The 17,964-nt window shown below is 43.6% G+C and overlaps 1 protein-coding gene across 1 annotated transcript in view; it reads left to right on the forward strand.

The window, feature by feature from the left end:
- LOC109993910 (cadherin-12-like) overlaps positions 1 to 17,964 on the forward strand; it is a 57,720-nt gene that overhangs the window by 17,081 nt on the left and 22,675 nt on the right. The window contains exons 3-5 of the mRNA XM_029279903.2: positions 11,098 to 11,222; positions 12,310 to 12,479; positions 14,377 to 14,496. Coding sequence (XP_029135736.2) covers positions 11,098 to 11,222; positions 12,310 to 12,479; positions 14,377 to 14,496 — 415 coding nt within the window. The remainder of the gene's footprint in view (positions 1 to 11,097; positions 11,223 to 12,309; positions 12,480 to 14,376; positions 14,497 to 17,964) is intronic.

Raw genomic sequence — 17,964 nt, forward strand, 5'->3', positions numbered from 1 at the left:
TTTTCAGACAACACAATGCATCCACAAAGACTGAAACACGCCTCAGAGAGAGAGAGAGAGACAGAGAGATAGAGAGAGGGAGAGAGAGAGAGAGAGAGATTATGATTGTTATGATTGATCATGTTCATGATTGTCACAAACTGAGACAAAATACACTTAATGTTTCATAGAAATACACTGTAAAAATAATTCATGTTATTGTTAATGTCTTTTATTCATATTTGTTGTATTTGTTTACTGTATATATGTTGTTCAAAATGTTTTCTGTAGGGAGAGAGATACAGAGAGAGGGAGAGAAGGAGAGCGAGAGAGTGGGAGAGTGGGAGAGACAGAGAGAGAGGGAGAGACAGACAGAGAGAGAGACAGAGAGAGAGGGAGAGAGAGAGAGGGGGAGAGAGAGCGAGAGGGGGGGGAGAGAGAGCGAGAGTGAGAGCGAGAGAGTGGGAGAGACAGAGAGAGAGGGAGAGACAGACAGAGAGAGAGACAGAGAGAGAGGGAGAGACAGACAGAGAGAGAGAGAGACAGAGAGAGAGGGAGAGACAGACAGAGAGAGAGAGACAGAGAGGGAGAGCGATGACTTTGCATGGACAGTGTCTCCTGTAATGGCTCTAAAGCTCCCTGATACTTCAGGTCTCTGTGCTGACAAAGTCACAGCCTACTTTGAAGTCCCGGTCCCAAACAGATCCACAGTTTGGTATCTTAATGATTCACCGTGACAGAAGCTGTGTCGTTTTAATCTTTGCACCACTTAGTAGGAGAACTTTGACAATTTTAACTTTTTCTAAAACTCCTGAAAGTATTGAAAGGAGCTCAGGATGTGGCGGTGCACGGGATCAGTTTGGCACTTTTATTAAAGTCCTATTAGCTCACATGCTAAATGTGTTTTTTTTGGGATGATTTTAAAAAGGCCGATGCAGTCAAACATTTTTTTTAATTTGCAACGTAACATCTGCAGCACAAACACTTGCAACGTGTTTGACTCATTGACTGTAAATATATATTTTTGAAACCTGAGTGACGTCGTTCCCGTCTTCCCAACCTATGCTAGACCCTCCTGAGTTGATGAGATGCTACCTAACTGCTAGGCCATCAGAGCCTCAGAAGGGGATTTTGGAGAGTTTAGACTGGGGACTGGTTGCTAAGGGTAGAGGAGGCTCTGAATAATCAAACCAATCTGCAGCAGACGGCAGCAGCAGAGGAGGGCAGGTTTGCTAGTGGGATGGCTCGGGAGCTGTCCGAGGTGCTGAAATCTGATCCTGAACAGACAGAAAGTTGATCTCCACCTCAGGGAATAGAGGACACATGTATGAAGAGAGGGTTTGATTGAATATCAGGACGTGTTGTTTTCTGTGTTGTACCGAAATCTTTTATTTATTTATTTTATTTAAAGTCTTTATATGTGATTTTTCACACTTAAATGTAATAGAAATCAAGTATATCCTCTGAAAATAACTCTGTGAGACTGTCTACAATGGGTGTAACACCCGAGTCCCACTGTCTGTGATGTTTTCAGAGTTTTCAGAGTCCTATCTTCACTTTGTTTACATCGCCAGGAAGGCCAGCTGACTCCTCCCCTCGTGTATAAAAGTTGTTTAATTGAGGGACTAGAGAAAAGAAGAATAACATACTGTACTCACTGCTTAACTGTGTTTCTAGATCACGCTCATTTCAGGTAAATTTACATGCAGTGTGAAGATATGAGCATAATAAAGATCGCTAGCATTAGCATGCTAACACAACAATGCAGCGCAAGTTGTTTTGGTTTCATGCTGGTGTTCAAGGGCGACATCTGCTGGATCAAAAAATCACATATAAAGCCTTTAAACAGGTAATTAACCCATTGAGATCAAGATCTGTTTCACAGGGCTGGCCTGGCCGAGAGGGCAGCAGCACACATCATGAAAAATGAAATGGCTAAATGATTCACCATGAACGTCCAGCTGAGTTATGTTCAGTGACTTGATTAAAGCAGTAGACAACAGTACTTTCAGATGCTTCTGTGTCGTGACACTTGATGACGATGGCTCCGGTAAGGTCGTATTTATGAATCACTAATGACTCTGTATAAATACAGAACTTTAAAGTAAACAAAGTAAGTGTTAAGAAAGTGACAGACCAATAAGAGCCCGGTTCTGTGAGGCAACGATTGTATCGATGTGAACGATGTTTCTGATTAACAAAAACATATTTAAGAACATGTTGGGAGGAGAGAGTCAGAGATGACAAGCAGCAAAGAGCAAGGGGTCGATATGGGGCGGCAAAAGCTCAGTCTGCTTGGGTTGGGATCCAGAGGGTTACCGGTTCAAGTCTCGGTGCAGACCAAAGTGTGGAAGTGTCGTGGAGATAGAGCTCTTAAATAATCGGACAGAGACGTATGGCTTGTGAATCGAAGATCTGTTTAATGTACTCAGAGCAGTTCTTTTATACCACCATCATCATCATCATCTGTTTAGAGCAATGAGGTGGGACATCACAGCATGTGGACTAAATAAAAAACATTATCTGAACAGGTGGATGATTCCATAATGGTCCAAAGGTCGGACAACAACGCGTCCATGGCCTGTTGCTGCTGCCAGAAACTGTGTGTCCCTGTTAAGTTTCAATCTCTCTGCACATCCACTTCATAAGAATGTGTAGGAGTGCAATGTGTCCATCAAAAACGTAAAGGTAAACTCCCGCACACTGTCTAACTTGCAAACAAGCATTTATTGGCAAAAAACGTTTTTGCCTGATGAAGTAAGTCAATGAATGTTTGTTTGCTAGTTAGACAATGTGCAGGAATTTGCCTCTAAATCCATCAAACTACAACAGAAGTTGGTTCTGTTTGCTGGAGAGGTGTCGGGTCTCTCCCTGAGTACTACCAAAGTCGCCTTTGAGCGAAGAACCGAATCCCCAACAGCTCTGGCGGGACCCCCTGGAAGCAGCCCCACTCTGACATCTCCAATAGTGCATGTCCACAGATCCTGTTTGTGCATGTGTGTGTGTATTTCATGTCTATGTGAGTGGGAAGTATCTCTCTCCATCACAGAGTGTAAAACAGAATTTACCATCAGGGATTAATAAAGTGAAACCCACAGCCGTTGAAACGAGGACTGCAGCCTCCTTACATCGGACAAGCAACATAACCGCCAGGCCATTCAGAGGATGTACCTGGATTATGTTTTTGAAGCATTCTTCTGGAGAAATTCTCAAAACTTTCTCTACCTATTAGTCATTTTGACCCCAAAAGATGTCAAAGTAGGCCCTCTGGTTTCTAATCGCTTGAGTATCCATTAAAGTCATAAAACAATGTGAAATCATGAGGCTTTTTTGGCGATTAAACCACCACAGACTCAAACAGCCGATGATAAATCCAAAGTTATTAGACGGGGAAGGAGAGAAAACTTTGACTTCACCTCCCTGTTGGAGAACATGTGCTCGGTCAGACCGGGTAAGCTCAGCCACAGATGATGGTGCCCTGGGGGCTCGTGATTAATCTGCTGTTGGTACTAATGGCAGGGACACAGCTTGATTATCACCTGAGGAGAAACGGCTGCGTGGAAAGAAAAAAAAAAGGGGGGGTGGGGGGGTGAGGTAAACAGATGACCTCCTGCCACTAGGAGTTTGACTCAGAGCACGTAGTGCTGAAAACCTGAGCTGCAGGTTGAGAAGATTATGACAGAGGAGTGGAGACACTGTTTCCCAAATCATCCAACATGTCACTGACTAATCATTTTTAACAATAAATAAAAGTTGAAGAACACAAAAATATGATTTACTCTTCATTTCTTCACATAGACGTGTAGGACACTGCAGTTTTTTTGCACTTCCCCATTGGCTTCATTTTTAAAGACCGGTGGGTTGACGCTTGGATGAGAAGTGGAATTTTTGCCATTTGGGCCGCTTGCTTTGATGACTACAGTCTCTGTAGATATTGGATGCGACCTAACCGCTGGGCCAGAAGGGGATTTTTGAGATTGGGACTGGAGATTTGATGTGACTGGGTTAGAGGAGGGTCTGAATACTCTGGTGGATCTGTAACTGACAGTAACAGCAGACGAGAGCAGGTTTGAACATTTGACAGCTAACGGAGGTCATGACAAAGTGGTTGGTAAACTCCAGAGTAAATACCAATGATGAGCTAAACAGAGAAGCAGGATGAGTGAGGGGAGTGAGAGCACAGTGTATGAAGGAATTTTAAAATGGTGTAGGACACCTGGAGGAAAGAAAGGTACCATATGTTGATTTATGTTTTTTAATTCATGGCAAAAAAAACAATCACAAAAGATGTACCAGTTCACCTGAATTGCAGCCCGACTCAGCGGGTTACAAAAGAGTGCCATCGAAGTCGGATGGATTTGCACACACAATCACAGGAAATAAGTGAAAGAAATAAATCGTAAAGGTGACGGAGTGAAGTCACTCCAATTTCCACATACGCAGTGCACCGTGGTCCGTCAGCGGCACGGTTTCTTCAGCATGCCCCTTTCCCACTGGGTCCGTTTTTGAAACGTGAGCGCAGCCATGAGAAGCTGTGCACACATCACAACAGAACTACAAGATCACAAGAGAACTACAAGATCACAGGAGAACTACAAGATCACAGGAGAACTACAAGATCACGCGGGAATAAAGAGGACAACGTTGGGGCGGCTGAGGCTCAGTTGGTAGAATCGGTCGTATCTCAACCGGAAGGTAGAGGGTTCGATCCCCATCTGAGCAAACTGTCTGATGTGTTCTTGGGCAAGACTCTTAACCTCGAATTGCTCCCGCTGCTTCAGTGGCCGTGTATGAATGGATTAGTGTTGTACTTACTCTATGATGTACGTTGCTTTGGATAAAAAGCGTCTGCTAAGTGAATTGTTGAACAACGTTGTTACCATGTTGCTTTGTCTCTCTGAGGATGAGTTGTTGTTCAGTCGGTGCCTGTTTTGACGTCATGTTGATAAAGTGATGGTAAACACGACCAGGAGTCTGTATGTTGTGTTTGATTTAGAAATTGACCGGACTCCATGTCTGACTTCCTGTCCTGCTCTGTCCAGCTTGACGCGTGCTTGCAGCGTGCTCCATTGAAAATAAACAGCGTAGTGGTGCTAGTGGCAACGCTCCACCGCGGCGCTCGCTGTAGAAACATCAGCATTGGCAGCGAACGGCGGCGCAGTGACGGACCATGGCGTGCACAGAGTATGACGAAATTTGGAGTAAATGTAAAAGTCACAGAGCGGTTCTTCACCTCTACAGGACGGCTGCACCAGGAAACACACACTGTGCTGTGCTCAGTCACATGATCACACCCCGCTGAATACCCTCGGTTTAGGTCGAGGTTGTCCTGGATTCGTCCTTTCACCGTCATCTGTGACTTCCCCTAATGTAAAACCCAGCAGGACTTTGTTTGCATGTGTTCTGAATGGAAGCAACAGTTATGTAAGGGAGTAAAGATATTTGGCAACATTTAAAAACATAATGTTTTAAACAGTATCTTCATATCAATCCTCTCCTGAGTTGGTTGTTTTGTAGGAGCCTCATGTTTGTTTGTCTCCCAGCAGGATGTGTGTGTGTGTGTGTGTGTGTGTGTGTGTGTGTGTGTGTGTGTGTGTGTGTGTGTGTGTGTGTGTGTGTGTGTGTGTGTGTGTGTGTGTGTGTGTGTGAGGTGAAGACATATCACCTCTCTGCCCTCATTACATATGTCTGCCTGACCTTTTCAGGCGCACCTCCATCTGTCACCGCGGGGCATGGCGGCTTAACAAAATCACCGCTCAGGTCATCAACATTCATCAGACACAAGCACAGCTCTCCTGCTCACTGTGCAGCCAAGGCAGAATATTTAGAAGTGGAAAAACACATTGACTTATTTATTGAGCTGTGCATTTAGTAAAATGTTACTCCTACTGTATAATATGGAACCAAATACGTAATTTTTAGAGCAGTCGAGTATTTTGAAATGACAAATGAATGTTTAATTTTTTTTGCAGGATCTGAACATTTGGTCAGAAATCAGACGTCGTTTCTTACATGTCTCTGAATCAACGCCGTCAGCTCCCATTATGACTGACGGTGATGAAGAATAAAGCCGAGTGTTTAAAGATTGAGATGAAGTGATGTAAGTTGGTGTAAGGATGATCAGATTGGTGTCAGAGCTGCTCACTGTGATGATGTGAAAGATGATGATATTATTTATTGATGAACAGGAGCATTCTGCCTTCAAGATCTCCCTACAGACTTTTCTCTTGTGTGTTCTCTTTGCCATTCTTTTTCAAGTGAAATGTTGGTACCAGGAATAATTTAATTTCGTTTAGTAGTGGCCATTACGGGCCATGTGGTTGGGTAGGAAGTATTGGCACTACCTGGAGCTACTGTGTGGTTATGGCCATGTGGTGAAGTAGGTAAGTTAAGGAAGTTCTGCATGTGGGTGTGGTGGGCGTTTAGAGTTAGCATGGAGTAGGGGTGGGGGGGCTCTGGAGGCTAACTGTCCAGGCTTCCTGAGGTGTCTTGGGACTGATTGGACGAAACACAGGTGAAGAGAGGTTCCCACTTGACAACCCCGGTGATGTACTGGCTCCGGCCATCAGTCCACACAATTGAGGTGAGGGGGCCCTTAGAGGCCACGTGGTAGGGTGTTAGAATTGATGTATCGACTACCTGGAAATGGCAGCAACAGTCTCCACGCTGCTCCTGAACTGCAAACCCTGCATGGAACTCATATATAGTAAACCAACCCACCCGTTAATTAGCAGCTAGCAGTGAAGAAAGGTGGAGGAGGGGGGGTGGTTGGTTTATACCTTAAGCAGTTGACTGATGGCAAAGTGTTTTGGCAAAAAAAAGCTGCCAGATGGCCTGTAGGCTACTTTCCTTGGGTTTCAGCTTCTGCTCAACACGCACCCCCCCTGCAGTTTGGAGAGTTAAGCCGAGGTGCCGCTCACTAGAATTTGCACAGAGACAATGGGGGTGCCAGAGGGGGGCGTAAGAGTTGAACCTAGCTTAAGTGAAGAGCACTTTGCGACAGAGCACTTTGGATACAGGCTACAACCCATTACAGGCAAGGGCACCTCCATGGTGGTTTAATTACCATAGTAACATAACCCTGGATTTATATGGACCTTAACGCCGTAACGCAGCATACAAACACACTCAGAAAACCCAAGGAAGGTGACTACACACTCCCTGTGTGAAGAAGAAGATTTACTTTATTGAAATTTCAGTTTTTACACTCTGTACTCATGCAACACACATAGGCTGAAGTATATACGTACATGCACACATGCACACATGCACACAAACAGGATCATATGGACATGTACTAATGGAGAGATGTCAGAGTGACGGAGCAGCCCACAGCTTCTGAGCTGATGGTGGGGAGGGGGTTTGGTGCCTTGCTCGGCAGTGCTCAGAAGGTGATCTGGCACCTGTCCAGCTACCAGACCAACTTTCAAGCTTGGTCCGCACCGGGACTTTAACCGGCAACCCTCCAGTTCCCAACCCAAGTCCCTACAGACTGAGCTACTGCCGCCCCAATAACTGCTGCCCCAATGTAGTGGGGGGATCCTTTTATCCTTTTATCCCTGTACAGTTTCTACAAGTAAAGAAATGTGCCTTTAATAATCAGGCTGTCAACAAGATTAGTTCTGCTGCTGATGTTTGAATTTTGGACCTAACATGGATTCTTTGGCTTTTGCAGACTGCCTCAGTGGACAGTAGAGAGACTACAAGTTTTTGCACTTCAGCATTGGCTTCATTAATTCCACACCAAAGGTTGCTGGTTGCTTAAAATTCACAAATATCTTCTTAAATCGGGACTTCCTGGATTAAGTTACCTGAAGCTCTGCTCAACACAACACATGCTGCTTCCGACAGATTTTAACACAGAATTTACTAAACTAAAATCTGCTAATACCTGAGAGGCCACCTCATCGATATTCTCTAAAGCTATTTGACAGGAAGTTGACGTTTGAAACTGCACACTCAATGTCAATTTACAGCTACAGACACTGTAGTGAAGACTTTTGTGCACTGTTCTTCATCAACGCTACAGAAGTGTAACGCATACTGAGGACTAAATAAAAATGCTCTGCTTTTATGAATTTATGAGTTTAACACAGTTTTATTTTTCTTTTATTTTCTCATGTGAATGCAACACTACGTGTGTACGTAACAGGTTTCAGCAATGTAATTCAAAAAATTAAAAGCATGTACCGAGCTGTCGGTTTTAGAATGTGTTGATTAACCAACGTTTATTCTGCAAATCAAGAAAACATGGAAGCTAAGCATCATAAGAAATAAGAAACATGAATGTCTTCAAAGTTCCACCGCTGCAGAGGGCTGCTGTTTGGTGTTCAGCTCCTCTTAATGTGTTTGGTATGCTCATCTTCCTCATCTCCTTATTTACTTTCACTCCCACATTTCTGCTCCACTGGACCTTCATTAAACTGAATCAATATTCAGCTCCTTATTTCTCATCAGCGTTCGGAGCCCACTGGGTCCTGGTCAGTTAGTCGTTAACTTTCACATCAGTGGACTCCTTCTGGAGGAAAGTAATGAACTCACTGTTGGAGAGCGTCAGTGTCCTTTGAAAAATCTGTCTTTTCATCATGCTTCTGGAAAAGGTTCTTCAGAGGGGGGAAACATGGTTCAACTTCTCTACTGTTTAAATAATACTTGTGTTGTTAAGTCTACAAGTTTCAAAAAGGTTAATTTTCTCCATAGTGGAATTGATGATTAGCCATGATGTCATAACCATCACAGGTAGACTGACCACAAGCTACCTGAGTGTGAAATGATGGTTTATGCTCCTGTAGCAGACACAAGTTCCACCTCGTTTTAAGAATAACACGATTTATTCACAATATCTGGGGAAAAGAACAACACTACCCACTAGCATAGAGTGTCACAGCGACGTCTCTGATTGGTGGAGCTCGCTGTTACCATGGCAATGTTTCCCAGCCCTCTTATATAGAGCTCAACAGTGATGCCCACTTTTCTGGTGGCTCTGGTTTCCCCATTCAGATCCTCCCTTGATTTTTCAGAACATCTTTACATCAAGAGATTGGCGCCTGTAACTATGACAACCAGCTACCCCTATACTCGTAACTATGGTACATTTAATTCGGCGCCAAAACAGCATTAAAAAACTGAGAAAAAGGCAAAGGTTCCAAACGTTGTACATCATTTTCGTCCAGAGTCAAAGAACTACCCATCCCACAATCCATTGCAAATGATATTGTTTCTTCTTAAATATAACTTTAGTCGTTGTTATCGTGTTTATACTGTTAATACGAATATTAACGTGTAGTTTGTGTTGTGGAAATATAAACTGCATTAGGTTACTAGTACATTTCATGTTAGCTAACTAACTAACTAGCCTGCTAGCGAAACGTATCTGTTCAAATACGGTGCAGAGGGGCTGGAAACATTGCCATTGTAACAGCAAGTTCCACCATTCAGAGATGTTGCTGTGACACTCTAGGATTGTGGGTAGTGTAGTTCTTTTCCTCAGATATTGTGAATAACCATGTTTTCACTAAAACCAGATTGGTTTGAATCATTCGCAATGGATTGTGGGATGTGTAGTTCCTTGACTCTGGACGAAAATGATGTAAACAGTCTGACAGTCTTTTACCTTTGCCTTTGTTTCTTTTACTCAGTTTTTGCACTGAGTCAAATGTTTTATAGTCACGAGTATTAGGATAGCTGGTTGTCACGGTTACAGGTGTCAATCTCCTGACATAGATTTTGTGATATGTCAATGGAGGATTTAATTGGGGAAATGGTAATATAGCGTTTAGTGTTGACACGTGTTGTTAAGTGACTAATTTGTTTTGTTTGGCTTAAAGCTACAATAAGTACTTTGAATGTTTCAACGGGCACCAAACCAAATTCCTACAAATTGTTGCTTCAAACTGATTAATCTGGAAATTGTGTTGTTCATTTAAAGACTGTGTATCATTGGATTGAGTGGTGTTGCAATAGAACAAAGAAATTCATGAATATGTGAGTGTAGATATGACATCACAAGTGGAGGTTGAAGAACAAAATCAGGACCTTAGGTTGGTTAAAACATGGTTCTGTTTGTGAGACACTGAAGATCAAAGTAAGATGATTAAAGAACAGAGGGTCCATCAGAGGTACTGCACTTTGATCAGTCAATTTAACATACAGTAAAAATGCTTTTCTGCCAACGTAATGAAATCAGTCACAAGATGTAAACTTTACACTGAACTCATAAGGATGATCAAAACATCACAATAACAACTCTCTCTCTCTCTCTCTCTCTCTCTCTCTCTCTCTCTCTTTCTGATCTCTGTCTCTGTCTCTGTCTCTGTCTCTCTCTCTCTCTCTCCATCTCTCTCCCTCTGTCTCTCACTCCCCCACTCCCTCGCTCTCTATCTGTCTCTCTCTCTCTCCCTCTCTCTCTCTGTCTCTCTCTCTCCCTCTCTCTCTCTCTTTGTCTCTCTACCTCTCTCTCTCCCTCTCTCTCTCCCCCACTCCCTCTCTCTCTCTCTCTCCCTCTCTCTCTCTGTCGCTCTCTCTTCCTCTCTCTCTCTCTTTGTCTCTCTACCTCTCTCTCTCCCTCTCTCTCTCCCCCACTCCCTCTCTCTCTATCTGTCTCTCTGTCTCTCTCTATCTCTCTCCCTCTCTCTCTCTCTCGCTCCCCCTCTCTCTCTCTTTGTCTCTCTCTCTCTCTGTCTCTCTCTCCCTCTCTCTCTCTCTCCCTCTCTCTCTCTCTCGCTCTCCCTCTCTCTCTCTCTGTCTCTCTCTCTCCCTCTCTCTCTCTTTGTCTCTCTCTCCCTCTCTCTCTCTCTCTCTCTCTCTCTCTAATCTCTGTTGGTATCGTCTGAATACACCTGTTGCTGAAAAAGTACTTACCTCTGAATAACAAACATGACCTTCAAGCTGAGATAAAAGACTTAATGATCATATTATTTGAGTTGACTTTATCTGTCAGTTTTTTTCCATAATTGGGGGTGTGTATGAGGGTGTGTATTTGTGTGTCTTTATTATTATTATTATAGATTTCCCATTACTCTGGATGCCATGGATCCCCTCAGTCTCATTGTGATTGATTACTGCTGCAGTCTGAGCTGAATAAAGATATCATCAATGAATCTTCTGTCTCTGCTGCAGCTCCACACAGACCTGGACCACGGACACAACGCAGTCAAGTACACGCTGTCCGGAGAAGGAGTCGGCTCCATCTTCACCATCGACCAGATCACAGGAGACATCCACGCACTGGTGGGACTGGACAGGTGAGCGCTCATTGATCCAAACAAGAACACAGACGTATTATCAAAATGATAGGTCATAAAAAAGATGTAAAGATAGCTGGTATCTTATTAAAACAGTTTGTGGTAGAACACAGAGACATGAATGATTGCAGGCTGAAAATGTATTCAGGATTACGACTGTGTCTCAGTCCTCACTGTGATTGGTTAAAAGGTAAAGGTACATCCTGGATAGGTCACCTGTCACTTACAGGCTCATACTCACACCGACAGGTAACTGTAAAATGATCCGTTAACCTAACTGGACTGGGAACAGAAGCTGGAACCACACAGACACTGAGAGATCATTCAAATTCCAAACAGAAAGGCTCCTGCTGGTCTGGAGATTTGAACCATGACCCCTCTTACTCAGAGGCGACAGCTCTTACCAGTGCACCACCGTGGATCATTTATATTTTCTTGGATTAATTTACAGATACATTTAACATGACTAATTTGAGAAAAGGATGGAGGTACGTTTGACAATCCTCACAGTGAGGAGGTTCCTGGTTTGAATCCCTGTCTGACAGGAGTCTCTCTGTGAGGAGGTTCCTGGTTTGAATCCCTGTCTGTCAGGAGTCTCTCTGTGAGGAGGTTCCTGGTTTGAATCCCCGTCTGACAGGAGTCTCTCTGTGTGGAGTCTGCATGTTCTCCCTGTGCATGTGTGGGTTCTCTCCTGGTACCCCGTCTTCCTCCCACAGTCCAAAGACATGCTCGTTAGGTTAACTGCTGACTCTAAATCACCCGTATGTGTGAATGTGAGTGTGGCTGGTTGTCTGTCTCTATATGTCAGCTCTGTGATTGATCGTCGACCAGTCCAGGGTGTAGCCTCGCCTCTCGCCCATTGACAGCTGTGATTGGCTCCAGCTCTCCAGAGTCTTCAGGATAAGCGGTATATGGATGTATGGATGGTTGGATGGAACCCCACTTGGAACAAGACTTCAACAAGTCGTCTTTTCCATCCTTGCTTCATGTCGTCTGGGACGGTGTATCCCAGCGACTCCATGACATGTTGGTCAATAAAGACACAATGACACTGGTTTATGATGATTTGACACTTGATGTTTCACAGGGAGGAGAAGTCCTTCTACACCCTGAGGGCCCAGGCAGTAGACCTCCACTCCGGCATCCCTCTGGAGCCAGAGTCCGAGTTCATCATTAAGGTGCAGGACATCAACGACAATGAGCCCCGCTTTCTTGATGGTCCCTACAGCGCCAGTGTCCCTGAGATGTCTCCCACAGGTAGGACAAGTCCACATAATGTATCATGTGATTACATTCTGCTTCATTTAAATCTTTGCCACACCGTGGAACTGGGCATCTTGCAGGTGTAGCCAATCAGACGTAGTATTGTTCACAAAGCAAGGTGATGATGTGGTGATTTCTTTGAAGGTGAATGTTTTTTTTAAAAGAAAAATTATATTTCTTCTTCTCCTGTCCACTCAGTGTGGCGACTGAGTCCCCACTTTTTTAAACAAGGCCCTTAAGCCCCTTTTCCACCAAGCGGTCCGGTTTGGTTCAGTACAATGTGGTTCAGGTCGGTACAGTAAACCCTGAACTTTATTGTTTTTCCACATCCAACCGTACCCTTATTTGGTAAGTGGAGTAAAAGCCAGATGGAGATAGACACTTCAGCTATGTAATAGTGTGACATCATAGCAGCTCAACACAGTGTAGCCCGCTATTTATTAAGATCAACAAAGAAGAAGAACAGGGACTCTTTAGCATCAGATCGGTACTCTTAGCACCCGAACAGAAGCGTACCAAATAAAGTAGGACGGTACAGATCCCTTATTTTGGTACCATTCCCAACTTTTGATGGTGGAAACGCTAATTAATGAGTACAGAACAGAACCGAACTGAACCTGACTGATTCGCACCTCAGAGCCCACTTCAAATTACAGACTGTCCCTTTAATTAATATAAATAAAAACACACTATAGTTTATGTTTCAAGCTTGTTGGTTCAGCTGAGATCTTAAGTTTCACTTTGCTGTCTGTTTGAACACATTGAGTAGTAGCTACTGACCACACACACTCACACACACTCACACACACACACACACACACACACACACACACACACACACACACACACACACACACACACACACACACACACACACGCAAATGCACACACACTCTCACACACACACACACTCACTAAGCCAGACTTAGTGGTCCATCTGTCTGCTAAACACCATTACTGAGAGGTAATTTAACAGTCAAGGTCTTTAGGCCTTAAGCTGTTAATGCTTTATCTGAGGGCCAAAGTGCTCTGGAAGAAGTCTGACCCCGGGACGTCTCTGTTGCAGAGAAACACAGAAACAAACTGTATGATGGAAGCAAACAACACCAGAATCCATACAGAAATAATCCTGTCTGTAGGAAGCCGACTGCTATAGATGTAGTAGTGAAGCTCCTGCTCGCTGCTGTTCTCTGCAGCTTCTGACTGCTCATCACATCACTGCTTATGACAAAGGCATATCTTGTTTTTTTTTTTACTTTTGAGGAGCATATACAGAAAGTAAACTTGTACAGCTATGTGCTGTTTCTTAAAGGCATAATCCACATATGTTAAAAAAAATTATTTTATTCCGTTGTATATGGTGCTCTTGTAATACTTAGTGTTACATCTAAAAGTTGGACTGTGTCCTAAACCGGTACAACCGGTATGCCAGTGTAAAATGCTGAGGCTTGCACGTCATAGCCACGAGTGCAGCTGCCTGCATCACACGTCACATGATGGGAACGAGAACTCGCTCATCATTTTGTATTTCGAGCAGCTGCATGGTGGGATATGTTATGAAACAGACTTTTTTTCCTCCTTTAGGTCATTAGGATGTTTTAGATATACTGATGTATACTGTTGGCAATAGAAAGAGCTGCACAGCTGCAGGTTGTGGATTTGGCTGAACGCAGAAAGACAGATTAAATGTTGTTCCCCTTTGAGAGGCCGTTAATAAACAGACTGCGTCTTATAAACCTGTGCTTCATCGTTTGACCTTCTTTGGTATCCAGCAGGTTATTTGAAAAGTATTTAGCAGATGTTTCTCCATTATCTGTGACATGTCGAGGAGTAAAGATGTGTCGTTGAGTAGAACTTTATTAATAACACGTGTGTGTGTGTGTTTTTTTAGGAACCTATGTGACACAGGTGACTGCCACAGATGCAGACGACCCCACCTATGGGAACAGTGCACGGATCGTCTACAGCATCCTCCACGGGCAGCCCTACTTCGCTGTGGATCCGAAGACAGGTGAGAGGACGGCAACCTTCATGTTTCCCATCACAGCTTCCAAAACAAACACAGAGTCTTCATGCTTTTCTTAAATAAATCTGTGACTTCTGTGTGAACTCACAGCTCACACTACACTCCAGAAAACATTCACCTGAACCTGTCAAAACACAGCAGGTGGTGGTGAGAGTGAGAGTCTCCTTAGTCCTGCACCTGAATACTAAAACAAGCACTGAGAGGGACGCCAAGATTTGAAGTCCTTTGACAGACATCTCAACTGTCCAGTGAAGATTTTACAGGAGCAATATGTAAATCTGACCCCTAGTGTTTAAAATGGGTACTGCAGTCTAAATACTAAACATTGTAGAGAGCTGTCTCCCCCCAGCATGTTTCCTTAATGTCTGATCATATAGTAAGATCACTTTATCATTTCACTCACTACACATCTTACTGGTTGGACCTTTAATCATTTGACAGACATGAACTGAGCAGTATCTGCTTGGAACCATTGTCTCCCTTTAAAGTTATAGATTGTATATTGAGTAATACAATTATTGAGTTTAAACTGTCAAATGATAATTTTTTTGATCATGATTAATCGCTAAATTTCAATAGTTTATTGTGATTAATCACATTTTTGATCGATGTTTGAAACTGTTTTTTTTACTGTCTTAAGCAAAGGGTACTTTACTTTCTGTTTAGATACAAAGCAGAAAAAATTAATTCTGGTAGATCTTAACTCGTTAAGGATTTGAAAAGCAAATGAACTCAGCTAAAGTGGAGGGTAAAATGTGAAAAGTTTGATGTCATGAGGGGGATATTATTATTAACTTGTCATCTTCGCTGTCCGGGAGTTTTTCAAAGTAAAACGAGACATTCAAAGGCGTCTTGGCATGTTCTGAAGCGAAACGCTCTGTGTCCAGCTTCCTATTTCTGTAAAAGAGTTATTGTACTTCTCTGGGAATGAAATAAATTATTCATTTTTTCTCTGAGATGGTATCTCATAATTACTGTTTTACAAATAAGAAAAACATTTCATGAAAAACTTCAGGTGGAGGAGGAATAGCACAGATGATGTGGGAGGTGACGAGATTGTGCTTATCCCGTCTTCATGTGTTTTTTTGGACTGAGAAGGACAGCGGTTGTTCACACAGCATGTCTCTAGTGAGAGCAGTGTCCATGACCTCGGCTCAAAGTGAAACATTTCCCTGGTGGACGTTGATATCTGCCGGGGAGATTCTGTTTGTGATTTTAATGGACAGGAGCTCGAGGTGAAGCTGTGGGGAGGAGAGGGTCTGCTGTTAGCACCTTGGAATAACATCTTCATTTTGATTTGTTCATAAGGTTCTGTTGTCCCTCCAGCAGGCACTGCTGAGTCTGAAGCAGCCAGGGTGAGCTGCAAAACTTCAGAGTGAGAGACGTTACTTCCTGCTGGTCAATAGTGGATAACTTTACCCAGAGGGGACGCAGTTATTGCATCCAGTCAAGGATTTCAAGTATCTCCAGGCCTTGATCACAAGAGAGGATGAAATGCATCCTCCCCCTATCCCCTTCCAAGACCGGAGCAGTCTAGGCCTGTGAAGGCTGTTTCATCATGAGCCGGGGATCCAGCCGAAGATTTCTGCCTTTTAATAAGGCAGTTTTTTCTTACCACTGTAACTTTTGCTGCTTTGCTAAAGTGCTCATGATGGATAGGTCGGGTCTTTGTAATATAGCAATAAGTAAGGTCTTTTACCTGCTTTTTGTAACATAACTATGAGTAAGGTCTTTTACCTGCTTTTTGTAAAGTGTCTCCAGATAACACTTCTTGTGAGTTGACGCTATACAAATAAAAATTGATTGATTGATCCTTAGATCCACAAAAGGATTTCTGCAGCGTCAGCACATCAATGTGGTTAACCGGGTAGATGAACCAGGCCGAGCCCTTTATTTATCATCAAACCTAAAGATGGAGATCGCAGACACAGACGTCCAACATGATGTTTAATGTGAGGGCAGCTGAGCTCAGCTCTACAGAGGGGGGAGGAGCTCAGAGAAGAGCTACATCTTTGTACCCAAGGGTCCTAGTTGAGGAGGTTTTAGCACAGACCCCCGGGATTAACCCAGAACAAGATGGAGAATTTATTAGGGACGGACATTTGCAGTATTGTATTTTGGACTTCTAGCCTTTGTTGGAGCCATTTTTGGGTGTTTTGTTTGTTGGGCTAACCACTGGGTGGCGCTGTAAACCCAGGGACCCAAACTTTATTTAACTGACACGGATTAGCAGCAGGTGTCGGGCACAAAGAAAGTCCATGGTTTTTGATCCGTGGCACACCGTGGTGAAAGGAGCCGAGCTAGAAAAGAAACCAGCACTTTCCGTTTTTTTATTTATACATCTTTATCATGTTGAAAATTCAAAGGATTGGCCTATCCAACTGGAAGATTTTGTGTTTGTAAGTTTGTTTTTTGAACTCACGCCCAAGGAGCCACATGTCTTAAACCAACCCAACAACGAAATGTGTGTCAAAAGCCCTTCATTGGATAGGACAGTGAATAGAGCGGGAAATCAGGGAAGGAGAGTAGGGAGTGACATGTGGGAAAGAAGACGCCGGGCCGCGTGCTTGGAGGATTTTGGTCTCTATGCACCTAAACACTAGACCTGCACCCCATTTACAGAGATGCAAATATTCAAGTGCTGGCACAGCCTTATGAATGAGTACTCAATTACATGCTAATTATATTTATTTACAGTCAAAAATGGACTTCCAGGTAGCCGGCTGTGTTTCCTGCAGTCTGTCGCTCATCAGAACTGTGTCTCCATGACAACTGTGATCTTTGATGTGATGGTTCTGAATGAAATGACGAGTGATGGTAACGTAGGACTCTGTGGTGAGAGCTGTCCAGGAGTCTGTTTTAACAGACACTTGGCTGTTCTGCACTATTCTGCTGTGTCTTAATCACTCTCATATCTGTTGTTAGACGTGATGGTGGCTTGTACTCCAAAACTCCCTGAAGCCTTCTTCTTCCACAAAACGTAACGGCAGCATATCTCCAGTCACACGGCTCATCTTCTTCCCATCATCCTTATCGAGATGCTAACATTGTTATCACATGTTGTGATGCGGGACTGCCTGTTGTCTGCCTCCGCTGGCTCCTCCTTCTGCTTTAAGCTCATGTGGTTAATGGTTAACTTAACGTCACGCATATGGCGCTGCACGCTGTCGTCGTCTTTAGTTTTTTTTTTTTAAATGTGCTCTCAACTTTTGGAGTAATGTGTCCCTTGAGAGTTACCGTAGCTGCCGTAAAGCAGTTGTTGGTGCAGTGATCCAGCAGTATGTGTCCCGCTCATAATTTACTTAATCTAGTGTAAGCGACGTGGGTGTATGTGAAGGAATAAATCAGTCCAAACACGTTCTGGGTCTTTCTCATAACTTTAGTCAGTTTCTCCGACGCACGGTACATTTCACAACCTCTCTCCTTCTCCTCCTGTTTTCCCTCCCCTGACTA

The sequence above is a fragment of the Labrus bergylta genome, chromosome 4, assembly GCF_963930695.1.
Source record: "Labrus bergylta chromosome 4, fLabBer1.1, whole genome shotgun sequence".
Taxonomy (NCBI): domain Eukaryota; kingdom Metazoa; phylum Chordata; class Actinopteri; order Labriformes; family Labridae; genus Labrus; species Labrus bergylta.